The following is a 23,114-nucleotide window of genomic DNA, read 5'->3' as shown; positions in this document are numbered from 1 at the left end:
GGTGTTACAACCTTACTGTGACCCAAAAAGAGGTCAATATACTCATCATAATAAACAGTGTTTACTGTGGGCACAACCCTGAAATCGCGCTAATATGTTTCGAAATTAAAATTATAGATGCCATATTCAAATTGTTTACTGTAACGAGTATATAACCCTATCGGAAATGAATAAGGTTGTAACACTATGTATTGAAATACAATTAAAATGGTCGTTTAAATCTTAAAATTATCATATAAACAGTTATCCTCACAAGAAATAGATTTGAGTATTGCTCAGAGTTTTCTATAATTATAAAAATTTACTTAAATTAAAATACATGAAAACACACACAATGAATATTTTGAAAAAAGGCTCAGGACTCTCTCTTAATACTGTTTGACATAGACAAGTTGATACATTCTAATACAAAGTGCTACGAGACACTCATTTAGAACTCTTTTTCATCTAAAACAAAAACAAGGAATTTTTAAAACAAATGACATTAGCTTTTAAGGTTGAAAACAAAAATAAGGAGAAAAAAAAACATTTTCATATTTATTTCACTTGGAAAGATTCAAGATACAAAGCACTCGACGATAAATAAAGATAAAAATTTAATAAGAAACCTTCAAAAGATTGCAAATTAAATGATCCGAGATCTAAATTCGTCGATTTTAATCCTAAAAGCTCAAACTTTATCCAGAACACCGTAGAGAAACATCTGACTAGAGTTTACACGTTCAAAGCAAACCGATATGAAAGTACGAGATAAGCGATAAGCTTCCTTTAGCGTTCACGATAAATCGTACAATTTATTATTCCAACTCTACTCGAATAATCCGAATAATAATGGCGAGAATTTATTTCTCTATAGCATTATTCTTTAACTGGGGAAAGGGGGAAAAAAGTAATGCTAGGTCATTTTTAATTCTATTTTATACCAAATTCATTTAAAAGGTTTCAAAAGGCATCTTGGAAAATGTAACCTTAAGAGTTGGGATACCCAAGGTACCTAACATGGATCAAAAGAATCAAAAACTAAAATAAAGATGTTTTAAATATAAATGGTTTTTCTATACTTGCATGTTTTAGTTCAGATGCTGGGTGTTTTACGGAATAAAATACCAGGGCGGCATAAAACTCAGGAGTTCGCTGTAGTGCAATCTCGTATTTCCAAATCAGTCCCCTGACTAGATTTATTGACAACTACCAGTTTAAGCTAGTTCAGCTCTGTGATCTAACACTAACCACTCTTAATATACTCTTGGCATTTAATATTTTTGCTCTTAATTTTTTCGATTTTAAATTAAATCTTTCTCTTCTTCTTATAACAGGAGAAGATTCGGACGTTTTCTGTGCTTTCATATAATTCCATTAAATCATTATTTCATTGGATAGCATTAAAATATTTTGACTTGGTTCACAATCTGGTAAAAAGGAATCTTCAGAAGAATGTTATATTAATTTTCACTTGGAACATTTTCTCATGCTTTGCACATCACAAAAAACGTCCGAAATAAAATATTCTTAATGAACGCAAACTAAAATCAAAACAAATGTATCTAAGTCTACAAATAATATACTATGTATGGACGGGACGGTCAACTCACTAATCGAAATTAAAATTCACAACTAATCGTTTCAATGGACAAAAATAAACTTTTACTTTCACACACTAAACATGGATTTTACCACTTTTTATTAGCAGTCCATTTTAGTTCTCATTTTAGGAAGGATTAGAAATTAAAGAGTTTTTAGTTGAAACGTGCCAATGCTCGTAACAGAAACTTGAAATATTTGGCACATATCCCCATATTCTGAAAACGAAACTCCGTTCTCCAATTACCAGCATTGTTTTGCACGACAACAAACAAAACTTAAACGGTTACCAAAATTGGGCAATTAACATTTTGGCACCGTCGAGACAATCATTCAAAGTACGAAGCTCATCACAATTCAATTGTACACTCCCCTAGTCATTGCTTCCCTATTCCTATTGTGCCACTTGCACGTCAGAATCCGCACGTACGTTCTTCTAAAGGTGGCGTTACAGAGGGCGTAGCACACAGGGTTAATCGTAGAATTTATGTAACAAAGAGCATAGAAGAAGGACCACAGCTCGTCAGGAATGCACTTAGTGCACGCCGTCAGTGGCTTTAGCAACACCAGTATGTTGTAAGGCGTCCAAGTGATTATAAACGACAGAAGGATGGCCGACAACGTTTTCGCCGCTTTCGTCTCCTGCTTTTTCTCTTGTGTTTTCTTTTTTGGTTTTGGCTGTTTAGTTATACCCTTCCCTGCCAACTGTTTTGGTATTATTTTGGCGTTTAAGGGGATTCTAACGTCTTGTATATGTGAAGTTCTCCTAGTCAACGCTTGATGACCAGCGGGATGGAGATTAAGCTCGGAATCCCCTCTAGTGGGTCGGAAATGTGTTCTTGTATTAGAAGGTGGAGATTCCTCTGTGATCATTTTGATCGTTGGTCGTTCAGTATCAGCATCGGGTAGTCTAATAAGAATGGTGTATACTGAGTCTGCGGACGCAGATTTGGGTGCTGGTGAGGTAGTTGCGTTGATTCTGGTGTTAGGAGGCAGAGAGCGACTGTCGCGGGCTGCGGGAATGTTTGAGGGTGGTTCATAGGTTCGGCGGAGGGGGGAGGTACCTCCGTCACCCCCTGAACCGCTAGATCCACCACCACGAGACGCATAAGGGTCCCTGATGACATTTAGCGATGTGCATCTGAGAAAAAAAATACGCATGAATATTCTGCATGGCATGTTTTTATTCCCTACTTGAACCCTTAAATTAACCTTCTACAAATCAAATCTGCTATCTCAATTTGCTCTACAATCCTTTACTAATATCGGACTGTAGCCTTCCGACCTTAAGTTATTTATATAATAACATTAGAGGCATTACCCCTGGATGGCACGGAGGGTCGTGAGCTAGGCCCTCCTTGGGGAAAACCTCCATAATGTTATAGCACTGGCAGTTACAAATGACTGATATTAAGTTGTTGATTGGATATTATACGGGAATATTATGTTGATGAGCTTCCGTAAGGAGAAGATCATAAATATATTAATGAAAATGTTTTAACGATCTGATAAATACATAAGAATTATTTCAGTAACATAAATAAATATTTATCTCAAGAATAAGTAAATTATGTATTCACATGCATGTTATGTATTCATATATCTTCCGACACTAACACTTATATCAGCCTAAAAAATAAATCTTAGTCTTCGTCTTTAGGGCAGCTATGAGAAAATAAGAGTAGATAAAATTAAAGTTTTATGTCATAAAGGGTTTGATAGAATTACCTATTTTATTTTAAATCTCAGATACATATAGGCATGTTGTATGTAAATCTTACCTGGACACGGAACTCTGTAGCGGCGTCTCAACAGACACTGGGGTGGCGTACCCAGGGTCTGAAGGTTCCTCCTCAGGCTCCGTGTCCTCGACATCCTCCCTGCCGGAGTGCCACCAGGCGACGCACCACGCTCTCACTGCCGCCCAGCCTCGTTGTGGACGACGCGCGTTTGCTGCCTGTTAGGAAAGAATTATTATAGTATAAGTACACTAATATTTTATGGAGGAAAGATTTGATTAACTATTGTTTGTTCGAAATAAATAGGCTTCGAAAGGACTTGAACTATTTGAAAAAAAAATCACTGTTGGAAAGCTACACTTTTCCCGAGTAACATAGGCTATATTTGATCCGGGTTTGGTCAAAAAATCCTCAGGAACGCGGTTAAAACCACAGGAAAGCAGCTAGTAGTTTATATTATAAAAGTTAGGGGTATTTTTTGTATGCTTTGTGTAGAAATAAGTGTAAGAAAAATTTAGCTAATTTCGGTAGATGCAGTGACTCGATGCTAAATGATCCGTTATTTAATTTCTCTAAAAAAAAAAACCATGTAAGTAATTAGGAGCAAAGCAAAACATTTCATAAATTAATATTTTACATATTTGTCTAGTGGTCAAACCCATTTGGGAAAACCGCATGTTAACGCTTCAAGTTACCGCAATTTGTTGAATAAATATTTTTGAATTATATAAGTTACTTCACGTGACTTAAGAACAGCTTAAATACAATTTATTTATATATACAAAAACATAGAGCATCTAATTTGGACCCAAAAAAACTATAATTTCTGTGAGGAATTTTGGTACAAACAAAATTCATAGACTTCTTAAGAATACATTCTGTCGGGTCATTGTTAAAAAGGTAGATTTCATTTCACGAATAACAAGACAAACTTTATTCCATTATTACATCACTAAAGAGAACTTCTGTGGATTTTTTTTGCAGTCCAAATGCATCCTAAATGACTGTAATTTAGTACTCCGTAGCTACTAGTTGGCAGACTATCGTTGAAGAGCAGTTATTATGCTCCTCTCGTCGCATAACACTGGTCCACTTAAGTAATATTGCTACCCTAGTACATTTCTGCAAGGTAGCCATTTTGAAAACAAGGAAATAAAGGAAAATTATCATATTTTTGCCTGAGAAATAACATCTTTAATACAGTCTTTCGTATTGCTTAATGAGGTAGCTTCAAAGGAATTTTAAAATCGCTCTTCCGGATATTTTATTTTGTTCAATCGTTATTTTTTATTTGGGGTAAATAAATTGATTTTTTTATCAGGCACGTGTGCATTTTCCTGGAAATAAATTTTATTGACAAAGGATTATTTGGAGTAGGGTGCAGCCATAATGAGATTTTTGTTTTTATTGAAGTTTTAAAAATGATTCTTGAAGGCTTGACAAGACGTGAGACGTAGTCTTATGTGTGTTCCTAGTAAGAAAAAGTCAAATTCGAATTCAACTACACTTTTTGGCTTAAAATATACATATCATTTAGCTAGGCTTAGCTGTCACATTTATAGTGGCCAGACATTCACTCACACACGCACAAAACCACAATACACTAAATTGTAAGTGCAAACATTCGATATGCATGTAAATTTTCTATCACCAAATAAATTGATGAAATAGCCAAACCTAAAATCGGTTACAATCGGTTTTGACGTCTCGTGCCAAATAGTCGCCTCTAGTGTTGCAGTTGGCACCTACCCAACATCATAAGCTTAGACCAACTTATATCTACCTTTTAATCAAGCTAAAATCAACCTTAGCACTTAAACATAAGAGTGGTGGCCACTGCATTATATTTTATTTGGTTTTCGTTCCGGTTGCTGCGTTAGTACAATAGGACCATTGTGATGCATAGGAATTTCTAACTGCATTCGTAGAAATCTATAGTAGATAATGTTAAAAGGCATACATTAGCTTAATTCTAGGATACTATTTGATTTACCTAGCCTTTTCTCATTTATGTTGCCATTGAGTACCAGTGCTTTACATGGAGCGATTGCCTTATTGATATCCTTAACTTTGTTACCTAGGCAACCCGATCGATACCCCTAGATAAAACTGGTTGTCAGACTTTCTGTCTTCGCACCGCCTAAGATATTCAAATTACCAATTTAACGTGTCTCCCGAAACGCGGAGGAATTCTTCATGACAAGATAGTCACCCGTTTATGGATCAATCGCACCAAGCATTGCTTAACCTTATGATCGATCGACCCGTGTGATTCTTACTTAACCACGAGCACCTCGTGGAACTAATACTAGATAATTTAGAGTAGTTTTAATCGTAGAAACGTTATGTTATCTCGGGAAAGCCGTTAAAGTCAGCGCGGGTTAGACAGTAAATTACTAGTGGGTCGGCTATCTATCAGGTAGTGGTAAGTATATAGTATATCTATAGCTTTGGTACTTAATTTAACTGACTTATTACTATCAGTTTAAGGTAAATGGATTTGGGAAGTGAGATAAAGGGAATGCCCTTAACTATTTGTGTTAACAGTCTGGTTGCACAGTTGTATTCCGAAGGAAATTCTTCCCATACCCAGATGGGATGTATAGTTTGGGAATGAAGACTCTCGACCAATTACATCAAAATTAAACCGTTCTTGAATTATGAATTAGTGTAACTAATACGAATTTATTTTATATGCATATATAGATTTTAATATCTAATCTATTATGTCTTAGTTATATACTTAGTTATAGATTTTCTCTATCTAGTACTAAATGTTGATGGAGAATTACGGAGTGAAATTAGGTACAGTCGGCGTTAGTTTCCGAATCACATATATTCAGTTTTACAGCTAGCTTCCGACTACACCGTCAGACAGCCGTAATTGTGTATAATTAAACTGTTTCATTTAGAAATTTAATATCTAAACTGTATGACGCGAAATGCTTACTGAATTACATCATTGGTTAACTCTGTTGCTTTTAGGTTAGTTCTCAATTACTGTTATATGATTAGTTTAATTTGAATGGTCAATAATTCGGATATTTCTGATTTGAATAGACTGCTCTATACTCAATTATATTAGAGTGACCTTCTTCCCGTACCCGGATAAAGTATAACCAATACCACACAAGGTAGTCCTTACTGTAATTTCCCAACTATCAAAGAATTTTGAAAATTAACTGTTTCGGAGCCTTCGGAGTACAAACAAACGAACACAAAAAACCTGTATAATATTGTATAGGTCATCAATAAATATTGTGTTAAAAACTGTAATATTACTTTTATAGCAGTCTGTCTACAATTACCTCCAGCAACATTTTCCTCAGTGAGAAAACAATTAGTAAAACCCGTAGCGTACTCCACGGGGAACTTCGTGTTTTCTTAATGAACCCGTTACTAGTTACTTTAAGGCGTTAATCTTTATGATAAAGGACTTGATAAAGTTACTAAAATCTATATACGTCTGTCTATATAAATATTTTTCTATCACTAGTGTCAAATCACTCTACAAACAACAAAAAAAATGTCTTAGTATACTCAAACAATTTGAGAATTTTTTACATGAATTTTCAAAGCTACGAAAGCCTATTACACACTAAAAAATTCAGGAAAACTTTCAAAACTAAAATGTATCACGTATGTATTTCCATTCAAAGTCGGAGTTTTCATTTAAAATGCAGTAGCGTTCACGCCGGTAATTTGACCGAGCAACTTCTGACACCCGCTATCTCTTCGGCTGCCTGCTAGCCTAGTACAATTCAATTTATTCAGCGCAGATTCAACGTTTTATACACGTCCTATTATTTTAGTTTCAAATCTTCATTGTATGAAATGTTCTTGCTTATTCAGTTTTATGCTTTCCTAGTGTTTTGGTGAAGATTGTTTTATTTGAGAAGAGGTTGATGTTTTTCGTTTCTATATGTAGATCTATCTGTATTGGTATGCAAATACGAATTGAAGTATTTATAATATTGAAGTTTTCTAAACTAATTATTTGATTGTTAAAAGAAAATGTACTTTACCTCTTACAGGCGAATGATCTTGACTTCAACGAATTAGATATTGCTTCCACATCACCAACTAAGCATTTCTAACATACACCAAATATCATATATCTAACAGTCCTCACCTGGTTATCTCTCCACCTCTGGTCGTGGAGTGCGCCTCGCACGTGGTACACGGAATCCGCATCACCAGACTCGGACCTCGTGCGGCCGTCCACTTCTCTCGTCTCGTCACTGGTGACAAACAACATAGATTTAGAACATTTGCATTGACTGAGAATTTTCGGGTTCGAATTTCCAATTTAAATCTGAAAAAAAAAGAAATAGTCTTTTTACTTGTGGATTTTTGAATACATACTTTTTGGTGTTCGGATTCCAGATTCAAAACAGAATTTAAATTCTAAGTTTAAAATAATTTGTTTTTCTTGTGTCTTACATACTTATTACATTAAAACAAAGGTAACTTAAGCAGTAGTATGGAGGTTATATGAATAATAATAATCTACACATCCCGATTATATCTAAGTACGGAAATAATCTCACAAACCTAATACCTATACCTAGTTCCAAAAGGAAGTACCTCCCACCAATAAAATGAGCAACAAACGGCTCTATTACCAAGCCCATAACAATGATATCCCATTACATTTTTTATAAGAAAATTTAGTGTTCCTAGTATATTATGTTGTAGCTACAATAATAACGGATTATGAAGGAAATGTAACGTTATTTAATGGTGTATGTGGTTAATCAAATCCTCGTGAGTGTACTATGAGAGGTTATTCCTGGCACTAGGCCAATGCAACGGGTTAGCCCGCATTTAGTGTGGCATAAGTTATAAAGATATTTTCTTATTTGTACCGTTAATGTGGAAAGAATTATGTGTAGCTGTTCTTATTTTGGGATTTAAATTACTTAGGCCCGAGTTTTCAGTCATCAGTTAACTTGTATCTGAGGAGTAAATGTAACATTTTGACATATTTTCTATACGTACAAAAGCTTTCAAAACATCAAACATATTCTTCAGATATTAATTATCTACATATCTAGCGATTGAAAACACAGCTCTAAAAGAAATGAAACTGGTTTTGTAATAAAGTATTTTAAAATAGGCCTCAAGTCATAAAATGAATTATTTCAGCAAAATGAGCAATTGCCATCTTTGCTGAAATAACACCGCATATACAATGAATAGAAACAAGTGTGAGATAGAAATGACAGAATTCATCGGACATATACCTATATAAAAAATAACATCATAAAACAAAGTTGTATTTGTTACCCTCGAGTATAATAATAAAAATAGGAAGAAAAACTATGGTTTCCTAGTAAAAAAGTAACGGTAACAGTAATAAAATTCATCTTTCATTTCCCTATTTTTATAACTCTGATAGGAACGCCCTATAGAAGGGCTGACTGACTTATCAAGGAGTATTGGCTTGCAAGGGTTCCTGGGCAACAAGATACCTCTTGATAATACTGATTGTCAGACTTTATAGCTTCTGACTACCCATGATCTGCCTAGCCTTTTCTCAACAATGTTGGGGTCGACTGCAGCTGAGTTCCAGTGCTTTACAAGGAGCGACTGCCTATCTGACCTCCTCCACCCAGTTACCCGGGCAACTCAATACCCCTTGGTAAGCTTGGTTGTCTCACTTTCTGGCTTCTGACTACCCCTAACGGCTGGCAAAAATGTTCAATTGACAGCTGGGTCCTACAGTTTATCGTGCCCTCCGAAACAAGAACTCGCTATGACAAGATGGTCACCCAGGTCACCCCATCCACGGACCGAATTCACCAAGCGTTGGTTAATCTTACGATCAATGGACCCTTGCAGCTGTTATTTAGTCACGACTTCACAGGCTGCTCTCTAAATAAGTTTACACTATTTTGTACACTATCTAGTGCAGATTGGTCCACAGTGCAAGTTTCATTTGTCTGTGACACTTGGACTAGTTATTTACAGTTTGGAACGCCACTAAAACTGTCGCGGCCATTTAATTGAGTTAGGCCAATTGGATTTTGTATTGCACCCAATGTGCGGTCGAGTTGTCTGTAGTGTTGGTGATTCGGCTTTTAGTGTGTTCTTATGGGTTAATTAGATTTTTTCTTTGTTGTGGTTTGATAAGATAACCAGCTTTTCTCCACGGTTCCAATCGCAATCAAAGGATGCTATTTCCATTTGAAAAAAATAGTCATATTATGAACTAGCTGTTGCCCGCGACTTCGTCTGCGTGGGCAATATAGAATCGTCAAAATTCTACTGATCGTAGGTGCATTCTTTCACGTGACAGTATACTTAGCAGCCGCATAGATTCACTGATCAAGGTTGTGTTGTGGATGTGTGACCGTTTATCTAAACAAAAGAAGTAAAATTTGTGACGTTGTGAAAATCTCTGGATCTAGTATTATGAATTTGAAAGAAACGATGTCTGTCTATCTGTCATGCTTTAATGCTGAAACTGATTTAAATGAAAGGTAAAAAGTAGTATCAGAAATGCTTAGAAAAGACATACTACTTTTGTAACAGTGCGGGAAATATTTTACTCGTAATGAATGTGGAACCGTGGGGAACAGCTAGTAAGAACGCATTAGACGTCGTATATCGGTGTAGTGCAAAAAAAAACATTTTTTTTAATCCACAACAATCCAAATTGTAATTACTATCCAATGAGTAGACTAAAGCAGTATATAAAAATAAGTTGTGGTTTAGGCTCTTCGCTCACGAAGTCGTAGCGTAAGCGTATCGTGTGTATCACACACTATCACGTCTACATAGCTATCAGCACTTCGACACTTCAGTTTGCTTACACAACACTTAGGTATTATGACAAAGATGAGATATTACATACTATGCACATGCAAAGCAAACATGAAGACATAGTAGTGAGTGATCCGCCTGTAATTATGTGCATTACATTGATTTGATCGTTGTTATAATTCCATGTTAGAAGCCGTCAGGCGGATTTAAGAAATCTCTGACACTAAGGCTTGTTAGGTAAGGAGAAGAATTGATTTGATTACAAGTGATATATGTATGTATCATCATCATCATCATCAGCCTATCGCAGTCCACTGCTGGACATAGGCCTCTCCAAGTGCACGCCACTGAGATCGATTTTCAGCTGCTCGCATCCAGCTCCTGTATGTACATATATGATAGGTATATATAAGATATCACGAGGATGGGATTACATCGTTTAGTTCTTATAGTAAAGTTTATTCAAGGATCTATGAATGTATCTAATGGTATGATTGTAGTTTATAGAGGATGTTCTTTTAAAACGCCCACTTTAATGACAATAAAGTTAAAATAGCTGTTTTCCGTAGATTCATTCGCATCTATGAAGAGCTGCCATATTAAGAAGGGTAATACGCTCCTCGAAGTTTCTATCTAGCCTTATCCTAATTTGTACATAAGTCCGTGCCACCCTGAAAGACAGACGGCTTACTTTGCATTTAAATTCAACTGGGTAACAACGTTTTAGCGATTTTAATAGGAAGTCTAAATAACATAACTGCAAGCGGGGGCTCTAAGGCGAAAAAAAGAAAGGGGTTATCACTTCAACCTTTCTCACAACAACAAAAGATTGCGAAGCCTTAAAGGCAAAAAACTTTCAACTTTCTGCCTTAAATAGGACTAACCTCTCTGAAATAATCATTAATAATGTAACACCATTGAAGATATAATCCGCAGCTTATGAGAGGTGAAACTTAGACGGTCATATTGTTTAATTTAACCCTCGTAAATAATAAATCTATTATTCTGTGACAGCAACACAACACCAACAATGTTGAACAATAACCCACTAAAAGACCAAACGGGTCACCAAACTTGAGACTTCAACAATACAACACAAAACAATGGAAAACAAAGATGCAAAAAACATTTAGATGAATCGTCTTATCCGAAAAACGATTTCAGTCTCACTGAAAAACAGAGCCAATGCAATCTAAAACAGGATAAACGCCATCACAGTTCCACCCCAAAATATTCTTAAACACCTTACCAATACGAATGTAAATCGCTTGTATGTCAAGAAATAAACAGATCTCGCGAAATAGGAGCTTCGTAATAAGTACTCTCGCGGATTCATCTCGAAAGGCACGATCCGAAACGTTAACACTACACGAAAAGCTCCAAGCGATTATGAATCTTCCCTCGTTAACTGTAAGTTGATATTTGATTGTTGAGAGTACAACGGGGATTGTTTTATTTTGTAAAAGGTAGTAAGTGGTACTTCGTGCTGTAGGAATTTGAGGTCTATTGTTGGTGAATACAATTGGAATTGCTTTGGCGGGGTAGTTAATGTTATCTTATTGAGAAAGAAAGCGCCGTCATAAATAGTGTACGGTAGGAGCTTGTACATTTTCCGGAGGGCTGTTCCCTCCCCCCGCCCGGGTTGGGGTAACATGTGGCAGCCGGGCCCGGATAATGGGCGCGGTGCCCGTCACCCGGATAAATTGATAAAGTTGACGTGCGTTAACCTAATTCGTTGTTTAAGATTTTTCTCGAGTGCCATATTATGTTGTTACGGAAACTTATTAAGTGGGTAATGCATTGCTTTCGTCATGGTAGTGCTTTCATATAAATAACTTAGTAAGTTATGACGACATGATATAATCTATTTTGTGAGCAATGGGCATTATGGACGTTTTTTTTTTTTTGAAGAAAATTTGACTAAAATCCTTTTTGAAGTTTCAAGGCAAAACCTCACCTCTATTTACTTGTCCCAACCTCATTTCACCATGTCAAAAGAACAATAAAAGCCTATTTCTCTTTGAAAACATAGCTCCTTTAGAAAGCGAAGGTCAAACGGAAATTGCTCCTATGAAACAGAACCTCAACCATTAGGATAGAGCCTTTTGTAATATCCAGAGATTCTTATTTCAAATCTATGATAGCTATTTGAAAAAGGATTATAATGCTTTTCTTTTTTTATTGGTTTATGTGAAGCCTGAAATCTGACATCCAGTCTTATCAAGGGGATATTGTGTTGCATAGGTGACTGGGTTGAGGAGGTCTGATAGGCAGTCGCTCTATGGAAAACACTAGTACTTAACAACTTTAAATGTCGATATTTGCAAATACACATGTGTGGTAAATAAATCGACATTTCCCAAGACAATAAAATTTTCAATAAAATACAAGTCCCGGGAATTCTACAAACCACAGAATTTCTCTGTTCGTAAAATCTCAGCTATAAAAAGATTACATTGTATTCAGTAAATAAAGTTTTATATAAACTAAACTGGAATGCATTCCTCATATAAACTTGCATGACTTACGGCGGTTCACACATGTCTCTGTTTTACTGTTCCGTTTTATCGTGTACGTTTTTTTTCGTCGATGGCGTATGTAGTTGTATGAGTGACTTCACACATGGCACAGTATTCTGTATACAGTAAAAACGCCATCGACGAAAAAAAAAACGTACACGATAAAACAGAACAGTAAAACGGAGACATGTGTGAACCGGCCGTTACCTGTTGTTTATTTATGTAGTACGTCCGAAAGGAACTACTTCTCGAACCTGGTTAAACAGTAACCTATGTTCTTTTTCAGGCTCTAGACTATATGATTACATTCATTACCAAAAGTGGTTCCTTAATTTTGGCATGAAACTGACTGTTATGTACCTACTTTGGAAAACTAAACAAGTAAGAAATGACTGCTTAAGGACATATAGCAGACTATTGCAAGAGTAAGTTGAAAGTCCGTACAAATCCATATAAAGAAAATCTTACAAATCTCACTAAACTGAAACGCAGGTGTCAAATAACGTAAAAAAATCTTTCAGCACGAACAAATAAATATGACGTGAAATAGAAAAAACAGAGCGAAATAGTATATCGTAAAACCAACACGTTGTACTAGGCGCGCAGACATAAAAGGAGTTTCCTTTCTGCATACAAAGTTCTAACAATCGAAACGCAACACAATGATACATGTCTCTCCCTTACAGTCGTTAGACACGGGTATAATGCTGTCTCGCTCACTGACACGTCCTTCCTGAGACTATAATGGACATCGCGAGGGACGGTAGAACTGATAGTATCGGATCTGAGGGTTGTCAGAGAATGTCTCTGCTTTGTGAATAGGCTGGCTGTCAATGAATAATATATCTTCATCACAGTGTTTAGCTAACACGAGATATCATATGAAAGGAATTGATGTTGAAAGTGTCACTAAGCGGCGAACAATTGTTGAAGATGAGAGAAAAGAGATAGCCCACATTCACGTTCCGAAATTATTGACGGGAATAAAAATTCCATCTAAATCACTTCCATTGATATATTTGGTGATAAAAACTCAATAAATTGACCAATAAAATAAGTTTACGGCTTCATTTTCATATTCAGGCAACAAAGCATTTGTTATTGGAAAAATATGGGATTTAATATTCATAAGATCTGAGTGGGTTTTGCAATACAAATTATACATATTGTCAATTCGAGATTGCAATTTTAATGAGCAATCAGATTACAGAAAGTGTTTATTTGAAAGTAGTACAAGATAATTTTAATCCTTATCTAATATCTAAATATCTAATTAACCTATTGCTTACTAGAAATACGAATTTGTAATTTCTGGTACGGGTCTTATTTCCAAATTCTATGTATGTCTTGTAAGAAAATCAACATCATTTTATAATTGTTTTTAGTTATATATATGCATAAATAAGGTTTTTTTTTTACGTCATTTAAATATGTACATAAACTGAACATATTATATTTTGCAGAATAAAAAAAACATAAAAGTAGGTTATAAAATCCTGTTAAATAATAACATATCATCCTATCACCATGCTTTTCCATTATTTTTGTGGTTCACAATAGCATAACCTTATAGACTGCTTAAAGATAAACCTTCGACATCGTCACATAAGCGAACACCCCATTCTCCCCGCCAAATATGAAACAGTAACAGTGTAACATTGACATCATGTTATTGAATTTGGTTATCTGCCGATATCTTCAGATTTATCCTAACCATGTTACACACTTGATACTTGGAAATATCTCTCGTATATTTTTCTGTTACCAATAAATAGCTTTGTCGAGAAAGTTAAGGAAAACGTCGGTGGTAAACATGTTTTTCTTTATGGAAAGTTTTTCAATGCTTGATTTTTGTGTGCGTGACAGAGGGTCTGGTAGCAAATACCTACTGTTAGTGATTTGTTTTGGAATGTTTTTCTGTATGTAGATACATATGACTGTGATATTTGATAGAGATGGGAGCTTAATAAACTTGACACACGTCTAACGTGTCCTGTATTTACCTTGTTTATTTCTATCCTTTATTTCATCCATATTTTAATAGTTAACATTAGTAAGACATATCGTCGTTGTATCAACAAGGACAAAGTGATCAAAAAGTGAGATTTTTCATATTGTTATTATGACAATAAAGTACACCCGCACGACACTAAGCCGATTCAGGCGTGATGCTTCCTGGCCCCGCCATAATTTATTTCTATTCACCATTTTAATTTAATCATTCTCTGTAGGTACTGCCTTCGTGCTCTGTGAAGCGAGTAGGTACGATAAAATAACGCATTTCTTCCTTATTCCATTGAAAATAATACCGTAACAAAAAATATATTTTTCACAAACGTGTGCATTATGAATCACGCGGAAATTCATTTCGCATTCATCTCTCTTTCGAGATAAGCAAAAAACAAACGGATAAAAAACATTGAGACCTATTTTTCGAATGTTTTCAGATAAAAAACCAATACGCGTTCTACTTCTAACTGAAGGGATTCTCTTTGCGGAGAAAAATATACATCCTTCACAAAATTAGATTTCTTTTCACACACTTTATGTATATTTTTTCGCTCCTTATCGAAATTGATCTTTTGGAGTTTAGTTAAAGTGGATGCGGGTGGGAGGTATTTAATGAAGAATGGTATATTTTACGGTTTAACCAACTACTTAGTTCTGGATACCATTTACTTCATTACTGTATCTTAAGTTATATGTGTTTGCACACCAAATTCGCACGCAATTTGTTACTAGAGCGAGTAGACCAAGAGAAACATTTGTGTGCGAAACAGTGCCGTGCATTGGCGTAATCCCACCATTCCCTATAAAAAATGTGCCCGTTTTTACCATGCAACCCTTGTACTACTCGTTGAAAAACCTATAGCATCTTCAAAGGCACGTCTTCCAGCCTCAAATGACGTTCTCACTCCCTTGGGAAACCTTTCAGCTACCCTTTAAGCGGGATCCTAGCTCCGTGATAACATTCGTACCATCTGTGACCAACACCTATTTCCTGATCCCCTGGTATCCTTATCCGATATTATCGGAAACTTACTTTGAAAGCAAGTAGTAACAATAGTATTGTGTGCTGCTGTTACCGCGAAATTGACTTGTGGATAAACCGAGTTTTCTTAACTTTGTTGTTTGTTATGCAGAGTGGTTACACGTGCCGTGAAATTATGTGTAGTACACATTATTATGGACTACTTTAACTGTGACATCTTGTAATAGAAGTGAAAATTTATGACTGCATCATTGATGTTTCAAAAGTTCATAAATAACATCACATTCATATCCGATTAATTTCTTCATTATTCGTAGAAAAAATATCCTTACAAAAGCCTTGTATCCAGAAAATATAAAAACAAAAGCTAGACATATTAGCACAGTACCCGCAATAACCCTTCAAGTCTAGGTTTTTTGTTTCTAGAATATACGACTAAAAAGATTCCGATTAGAAAGCGGTTCGAAGTATATTAGAAAATCGCAACGACCCACACAGATGCGGCTTAGTTTATATACAACACGAACCCTTCTCAATGGAATATAATCTTCACGAAATTCCCGGGAGGCCCTCGATATATCGAGTGTGAGAATCGGTAATCTCGAGCTCTCGATTCGTGCTCGATGCTCGATGATGCATCAGCCATTTCAGCGGCCAACTTTCGAGACTCTTCAAACGATATTGATCGATTTAAAATCGACAAGTTTAGTATTCGAAATTTCAAAATACAAAAGAGGTGATTAAAAATTATGAAGCTTTTATGAGAATCGATTATTTTTTATTACATCCAATCGCTAAGGGACTCGGTGCTTAATTAAAACTTTGACCAGAAAGCTTAGTCTCGGTAATTGCTTGATTATTGGTTCATTCATATTTCCACTACTAAACTAGTTTTCGAATGAAGTTTTAATCGCTTTCAGTTTTTGCATTGATTTAAGCCCTCGTTTTAAAACCCGCGTGTCTGTATATTTGTACTTTAAAAGAATTAATGAATTTTATGAGAAAACCATTATTTTTATTGAGGTCAGAATACTTTAAGGGAGGCTTCTTATGATAAACAAAGCAATCACTTTACCCCGAGTAAGCTCAATAAAGGACACCGACTACCTATCATCAAAACTTGGACATCCCGCAAGATTAAATTATAACATACACTAATCTTCTATCCCATCATTACACCCAGTAAACACGGGTACAACCCACTCAATTCTCCATTTCCACCTACACAAAACAAAACACTATACTAAAGCAATAATTACTATACTATAGTTATAATTACTATCACGCAGGTACACAAAATATCGTCTGTCACGCCAATTAAGGTACTTTAAGTACGTAAACTAGCTCTCTAAGAGCGTGACAAAGACTCAATGGGACGGTTATGGGCCCCTTATGAGCATAGCGTGTTGTAAAGCACTCCAATTATACTATTTGTACAAACTATCGTTGTAATTAGCGGTGATTATGGTGTTATTAATGTTATTATGGAGTTTATGGTGTATGTATGTAAGTTGTAAGTTGGTATACTATCATAATGAAGATATGTATGAGTCTTTTTACTGTATTCTTGGTAGTTAGTTGGTAGTCGGCTTAAAGATTAGAGAGTTTTCACACTAGTGGGTTTTCACTCATTTTTCCACACAGAATTACTCGGTTCGTACGAACAGCTACTGAACTAATTAAAATAGCTACAGCGATAATTTTGAGCCCGGAAAAGGGCACAGGCTACCTTTATCCGGGTAAGTAGTTGCCCCGGGGCGCAGGGAAGTTTTCCAAAAAACACACGACATTGATTGGCGCTTGCACACTTGTCATTAGTTACACATTAAACCAGCACGTCACAGAACATGCTACTACCCAAAACAAAACTACCGCAATTGCTAATTCCTTCTGCCTCTTCTGCAAGCACAAACATGAGTGTCAGGTAAACAAAACGCGACGAGTCGCGATTAGCGCTCAGCCGTCGTGACACACAATGGCTTAATTTCACACGCTCTCAAACTACAACAGCTAATTTCTTTTACCTACAGGTCTCGGATAGCAATATCTACAGATATTCTTGCAGATAGTAACTATTAGATAACTAACTGCCACTTCTGCTGGCACTAAAACAACAGCACAAACATGAGTGTCAGGTAAACAAAAAGTGACGTGTCACGATTAGCGCTCAGCCGCCGTGACACACAATGGGTTAATTTACCCTAGACACTTTTAATAAAGCCACTTTTTACTTAATTAACGCCTGCATACTTATTATTTGCTACCACACTATGAAACTACTGCAATTGCTAATACCTTCTACCTCTTCATACAGCACAGGCAGGAGTGTCAGGTAAACAAAACGTGACGTGTCACGATTAGCGCTCAGCCGCCGTGACACACAATGGGTTAATTTCCCGTGGACGCGTTTAATAACAAAGGCAGTATTGTGGTGTTTGCTTTGTCCTTGAGCGAACTAACCTGTGTTATAGTGTAGCTGAAGTGTGTGATCGCTGTTTCAGTTATTCGATTCGGATGCAATAAGTGATTTTGATGTTGATTGGTAATGTAAATTGTGTTGTACTTGGTTGTATTTAAAGAAAAGGCTGGGTAGATGATGAGTCTCAACAAGGGTAATATGCGTGAAGGTCTAAATAGTCGGTGAAAATCATCTTAATATTATTATGCAAGGACATAAATATGGCTATGGATTTCTGTGTTGGCTACAATTTAGATTAAGGAAGATATATAGAAGCATGTCCTTTAACCACTGCGCTAACACGACTTTTTAGAATTTGCTTACTACCTTTTATCCCATTGAAAATTTGGGAATTCACTAAATAAATGAGAGCAACAACTATACCTATTAATCTATCATTAACTTTATTATTCAACAGCATCTACACGACCGTGATAGCGTGACAACAGCTATATTTGATGACGTCACGCTGACATACACGTGATCACAGCCTATGTCACGGAGCATTGAAAGATAAGCGGAGAGGCCATAAGGAAGGTAGGTCAGGCACCTCTTTCTATGTCAAATTCTTACGGTGGGCACGATCAGTTACTAGTGTAACGAAAAGTTCAAGTTTTTTTAGACATCTGTCATAGCTAGCATACCAAAGTATCAAAAAAATTGTTGGGTCCAAAAAGGCGGATAAGGACGGAAATGGTAACGTTCCTCGTCCTCCTGAGTACCTACATTTTTATGGGACCTCCGCTAGTACTTTGTTCTCCATGGTACGTGGTACAATCTGTCACTGATCATGAACACGGCATTAAAATTCAGCGGAAACAGCGCTGTAAATATTTACGTTTAATTGTGATGGAAGCGCTTTTATGTACTGCTGGTGTTTTAATGGATTGTGTTGTTGTATTGAAATCCATTAAAAAAATATGGAAATCCATAAATGATTGCATAAAATTATTTATTTTTTTACAAGTCAATATCAAAAAACGAACAATGAAAATGAACATAAATTCAAACTTTTAACATTACTTTTTGTCCCATATTCAATAGGAGCTATTTAGCGCAACCAGATAACGAACACGAGAGATTTTTCACGTGCTCGTGAACACACTGAAATATTTTTTCAAATCGGACAAGTTCTTGAGACTTGCTCATTCAAGCAAACAAATAAACTCCTTCGCTTCGTTATATACTTAGTATGTAGGTTACAATTGCCTAAACAGTCTACATGAAAACAAGCGGATCACACACTACCACACATCCATCACTACACATCGAAAAAGCTTACTCTTTAACACAAACTAAAGTAAAACTCAAAGTCAACGTATGGTAGTGTGGTGCCCCCTTTACCGACATTTATCGTCAAGTCCGACACGGCACCAATACTTCGAAGGGATAAATGTATTACGTCCGATGTCGGCACAAAGTTATTTTTTACGAGCCAGCCTAACAAATCGATAGCCTGAAATATAGGCCGTAAAATGCAGAATGGTCGAAACTGACTTGTCAATGGGAGTTATTTCGAAAGTATTTGTTGCGTAATCTGTATGGGTATTGGTCAATTGTATGGCTGGTTTTTTGAAGAAAATATACGAAAAATTATGTAATAGATATTTTCATTAATCATGACGGATGATGTTTGTTACAGGAATATTTAAAACAGATATTTATTGATTCTTATGTTGACGTAGCTTTTTGCTTATATTCCGCGTGAATTAATACAAACAATTTGATTTTAGATATCCTGTAGTACATATATGTTATGCTATGTATAATGTAATTTATGGTTTAACATAGTGCTGTTCTATCCTCTATGAAGTCTATTGGTTTTGTCCATGCATTGCAAAGGAAACATTCGCTCAAAGTGACCCACCAAAATCACATTAAAATACGGTTTACGCTGCACTCGATTCAAAGCACATGCCCTTTCAGCATCGACAGCGCGAAATAAACCTTATTTCCATACACTGAAGATCGTAAATCTATTGTGTGTATGATAGTAAAAGCGCATACACAGAAATTCATAACTGCGTCCTCGTAGTCGAATGTACACGACTACGTAACCTTGTGACTACGCGCGTAGCAACAGTACTACGCCGCGTAGCCACGGTTACCGCTCTAAAGAACTCAGGAGCAAAAACTTTTCTAAATAACAGCTTTTACTGACTCAAATTGATACTAATCTTTTTTCTTTCCTTGTAAGAGTAAAAGGTAATAAATACAAATAAAGTTTCCTAGTGCCCTTACTTGTCCTTGAATGTCACCGCAGATGCTCAAACGAACTTTTCTCATACATTCCTATCGGATCTGTGAGAGTTTCCCCAATAAATTTGTAGGGGGCGGTGAGATCGCAAGTCAGGATCATCCATCTTTGTCAGAAATGCACTTAGCAGGCATCTCCGTTCATTGTGGATGTAATTTGCCTTCTATGTAGTTTTGAGTTAACGGTTCCTGAAGTTAAATGAAATTTCAGCACTTGTGTTTGTTTTTGGCTGAACAAACTTGGGAAGATTATTTCTGTGTTTTGTTTTGTTTGTATTTTTGTTGCTGTGAGATCGATAAATCTAGGAGAATCACGATGGACGTTTTGCAAGGAAAAGTACAAAATAAATGCCTGTGTACTGTATTTATGTTAATTTTATTACGAAAAAGTAATGACTGAGAAGTTCCATGGAATTTATTTTCAAACGCGACAATTCAGAATTCACAGAAACAAGAACACAATATTATTTTTTTAAGTGTACCTAGAAAAACTCTTCAAACAAATTATCTACTAACAAGGTTATTAATCACCAAGAATAAAAACATAGTTCCTGCTCAAATTACCTGCAAAACCCGTCCACTAATAAACAAGATTCTTACACTTTGTTTAATATTACATCAAAAGCCTAAGGCCCAAAAATACCTGGGATCCGATTAAAGGGTGAATTTTTATTTTGGCCCAAAGGACCGCGTCGAGTCCATTGAATCGAAGTTAATTTTGAATATCTATAGCTGTCCCTTTGAAGAGATCGAATGACGCAAGAAATGCGAGGACTTTGGCCTAGGTGTGGCCCTTTTGTGGCCTTTTTATATTATGTTTAGTAGAGCTCAGTGAAGGATGGGGTAGTGTGACTCTTATGTAGTTTCGAAAGTTTATTAAGCTGATGTAGCTTTTATCTTTCACAACTATTCAATTTAACACTTTCCAATTTCCTTTTATATCTTTTTATGGTAAAACTAAAAAACCGTCAGAAATAAACCCACTTAATAAATATGATAATTATGTTGTTTAGCGAGCATAAAAAATGTACCATAGAAAAATAAACTTCGTCAAACGCGAGATAATATAACCTTCACTAAAACGACAAACATAGTAGTTATACATTTCACTAACCCAGTCCCTTTCAAACATCCACGTAAACTTATGATGGCTTCAGAGAGTTTGAAACAAACTGCACTCGACAGACTTGAAGATATATTTGAGGGACAACACCTAACTCACACACAGGAGTCAGGAGATTACTCGCTAAAGAGCTGTTAAGGGACCTGACTATTCCGTTGCCTATAAGATTATGTGTTATATGTATCTGACAGACTTTGCACCTTAATGTAAAAAGTGGACTTTAAAAGAACCGGTGCTAGGTTTAGACCACTAACTTTTTTCAAGACGATCGATGGCTAAAACCTAGCATAAGAGATAAGACTTTTTAAGACTGTACGTTTAATACTAAGTGGTAGAAATGAGTAGTAATTTATGATCTGCAGAAATTGTTTTTGCTACCAAGAAAGCTACATAATCTAGAAGACTTGATCCTTCGATCCAATTTTCGATCATATATGTAATTGGAATTCTCTTAAAAGATTTGAAACAATTACCATTGAATTTTTATTTGATAATTAAAATTACATTGTAATTTTGTATCTAAAATAAGTAGTAAATAAAAAGTAGAAAAAATGTAGAAAGCCAGAATGTGAACTCAATCTAAAATTCCAACGTCACAGATGTTTTTCAAATGCAAGAGCATTTTTTATCACAGTCTAATGCACTTTGCTGCTTCCCATAGTCGTCACGTGTATGCAATTATATTTGCCAACAGCACTTACGATGGCGCTGAATGAAAACCTCATTAGTGTATGAATGTACGAGATCGGGATGTGAACAAAAACTGAGGTTTTATGACTCATCGGTAGTTCGCACGTGTGTCATTGGAATACTGTGGTTTTGAAGTTTCGTTGCTATGTATTTTTCGGTATGTTTTTTGAGATGGCAAAACCGTTCATTACGTCGCTCTAAAGAAATAGTGTTCAACTCTAAAAAACTAATATAAATAAAACAGTTTGCCTAGTAATAAACCTTTATTTAACTGACCTAAATCTTTTAGTAAATAATTCTGCATTTTCTCCCTACATAGTTAATAGCACCAAACGAAATACGAGTGAAACCTATATTTTGAAACCGTTCCATTCGTAAAACCACGATATTTGGTTATTCGGTAATTCATCGATCACCCACATTTCCACCTTTTCATTTAAATGTATGAACAATTGACCAAATAGCAAATAGTTTGTTTGCTTTATCATTTTGTGGTTATTTGTTGTTCAATTAGACTAATTGAATGGTTTGGGCGTTTCTCTTCAAACTGTTCACGTAATTGAGTGTTCACCAATCATTTGTATTTGAAATTAATTTGGAGAGATTCAATTCAAAGAAATCGTTTTGCTAAATGTATGGAGAATTTTGGCAAATCAAGCATTTATTATACCAACAACAAGATAAATTGTGTTTTTGTTTATAAACATGGATAGCAACAAAGAAGATGTTTGTGATTGGGATTGTAATAGCTGAAATACGTAAGTTTGCGTATCAAAAATCAGAGCACTTACATGCACATACAAAGCTTAATTTCCTAATAACAACAATCTTAATTGTCATCTACATAATTCGGTTATTTTTACCAAACAAATGAGACACAATTCAAGAGACTAACGAGGCATCATCACTCATTACCAGGACAGCATAAGCTCGCAGCGGTAACAATATGAACTCTCAAATTAAATTTAAATTGCTCCACAATTTCACA

General features: G+C 35.7%; 1 protein-coding gene across 1 annotated transcript in view; it reads right to left on the bottom strand.

Annotated features, from left to right (window-relative positions):
• Nucleotides 1-1,468: 1,468 nt before the first annotated feature.
• The window catches only part of LOC110376058 (muscarinic acetylcholine receptor DM1), a 71,147-nt gene continuing 49,501 nt past the window's right edge, over nucleotides 1,469-23,114 (bottom strand). The window contains exons 3-5 of the mRNA XM_021334395.3: nucleotides 7,453-7,561; nucleotides 3,363-3,538; nucleotides 1,469-2,722 (exon numbers count right to left, since the gene is read on the bottom strand). Coding sequence (XP_021190070.1) covers nucleotides 1,939-2,722; nucleotides 3,363-3,538; nucleotides 7,453-7,561 — 1,069 coding nt within the window. The 3' untranslated portion in view covers nucleotides 1,469-1,938. The remainder of the gene's footprint in view (nucleotides 2,723-3,362; nucleotides 3,539-7,452; nucleotides 7,562-23,114) is intronic.

This window comes from Helicoverpa armigera, chromosome 7, assembly GCF_030705265.1.
Source record: "Helicoverpa armigera isolate CAAS_96S chromosome 7, ASM3070526v1, whole genome shotgun sequence".
Taxonomy (NCBI): Eukaryota; Metazoa; Arthropoda; class Insecta; order Lepidoptera; family Noctuidae; genus Helicoverpa; species Helicoverpa armigera.
The sequence above is the reverse complement of the archived record's forward strand: the minus strand, read 5'-3'. Positions and strand labels throughout refer to the sequence as shown.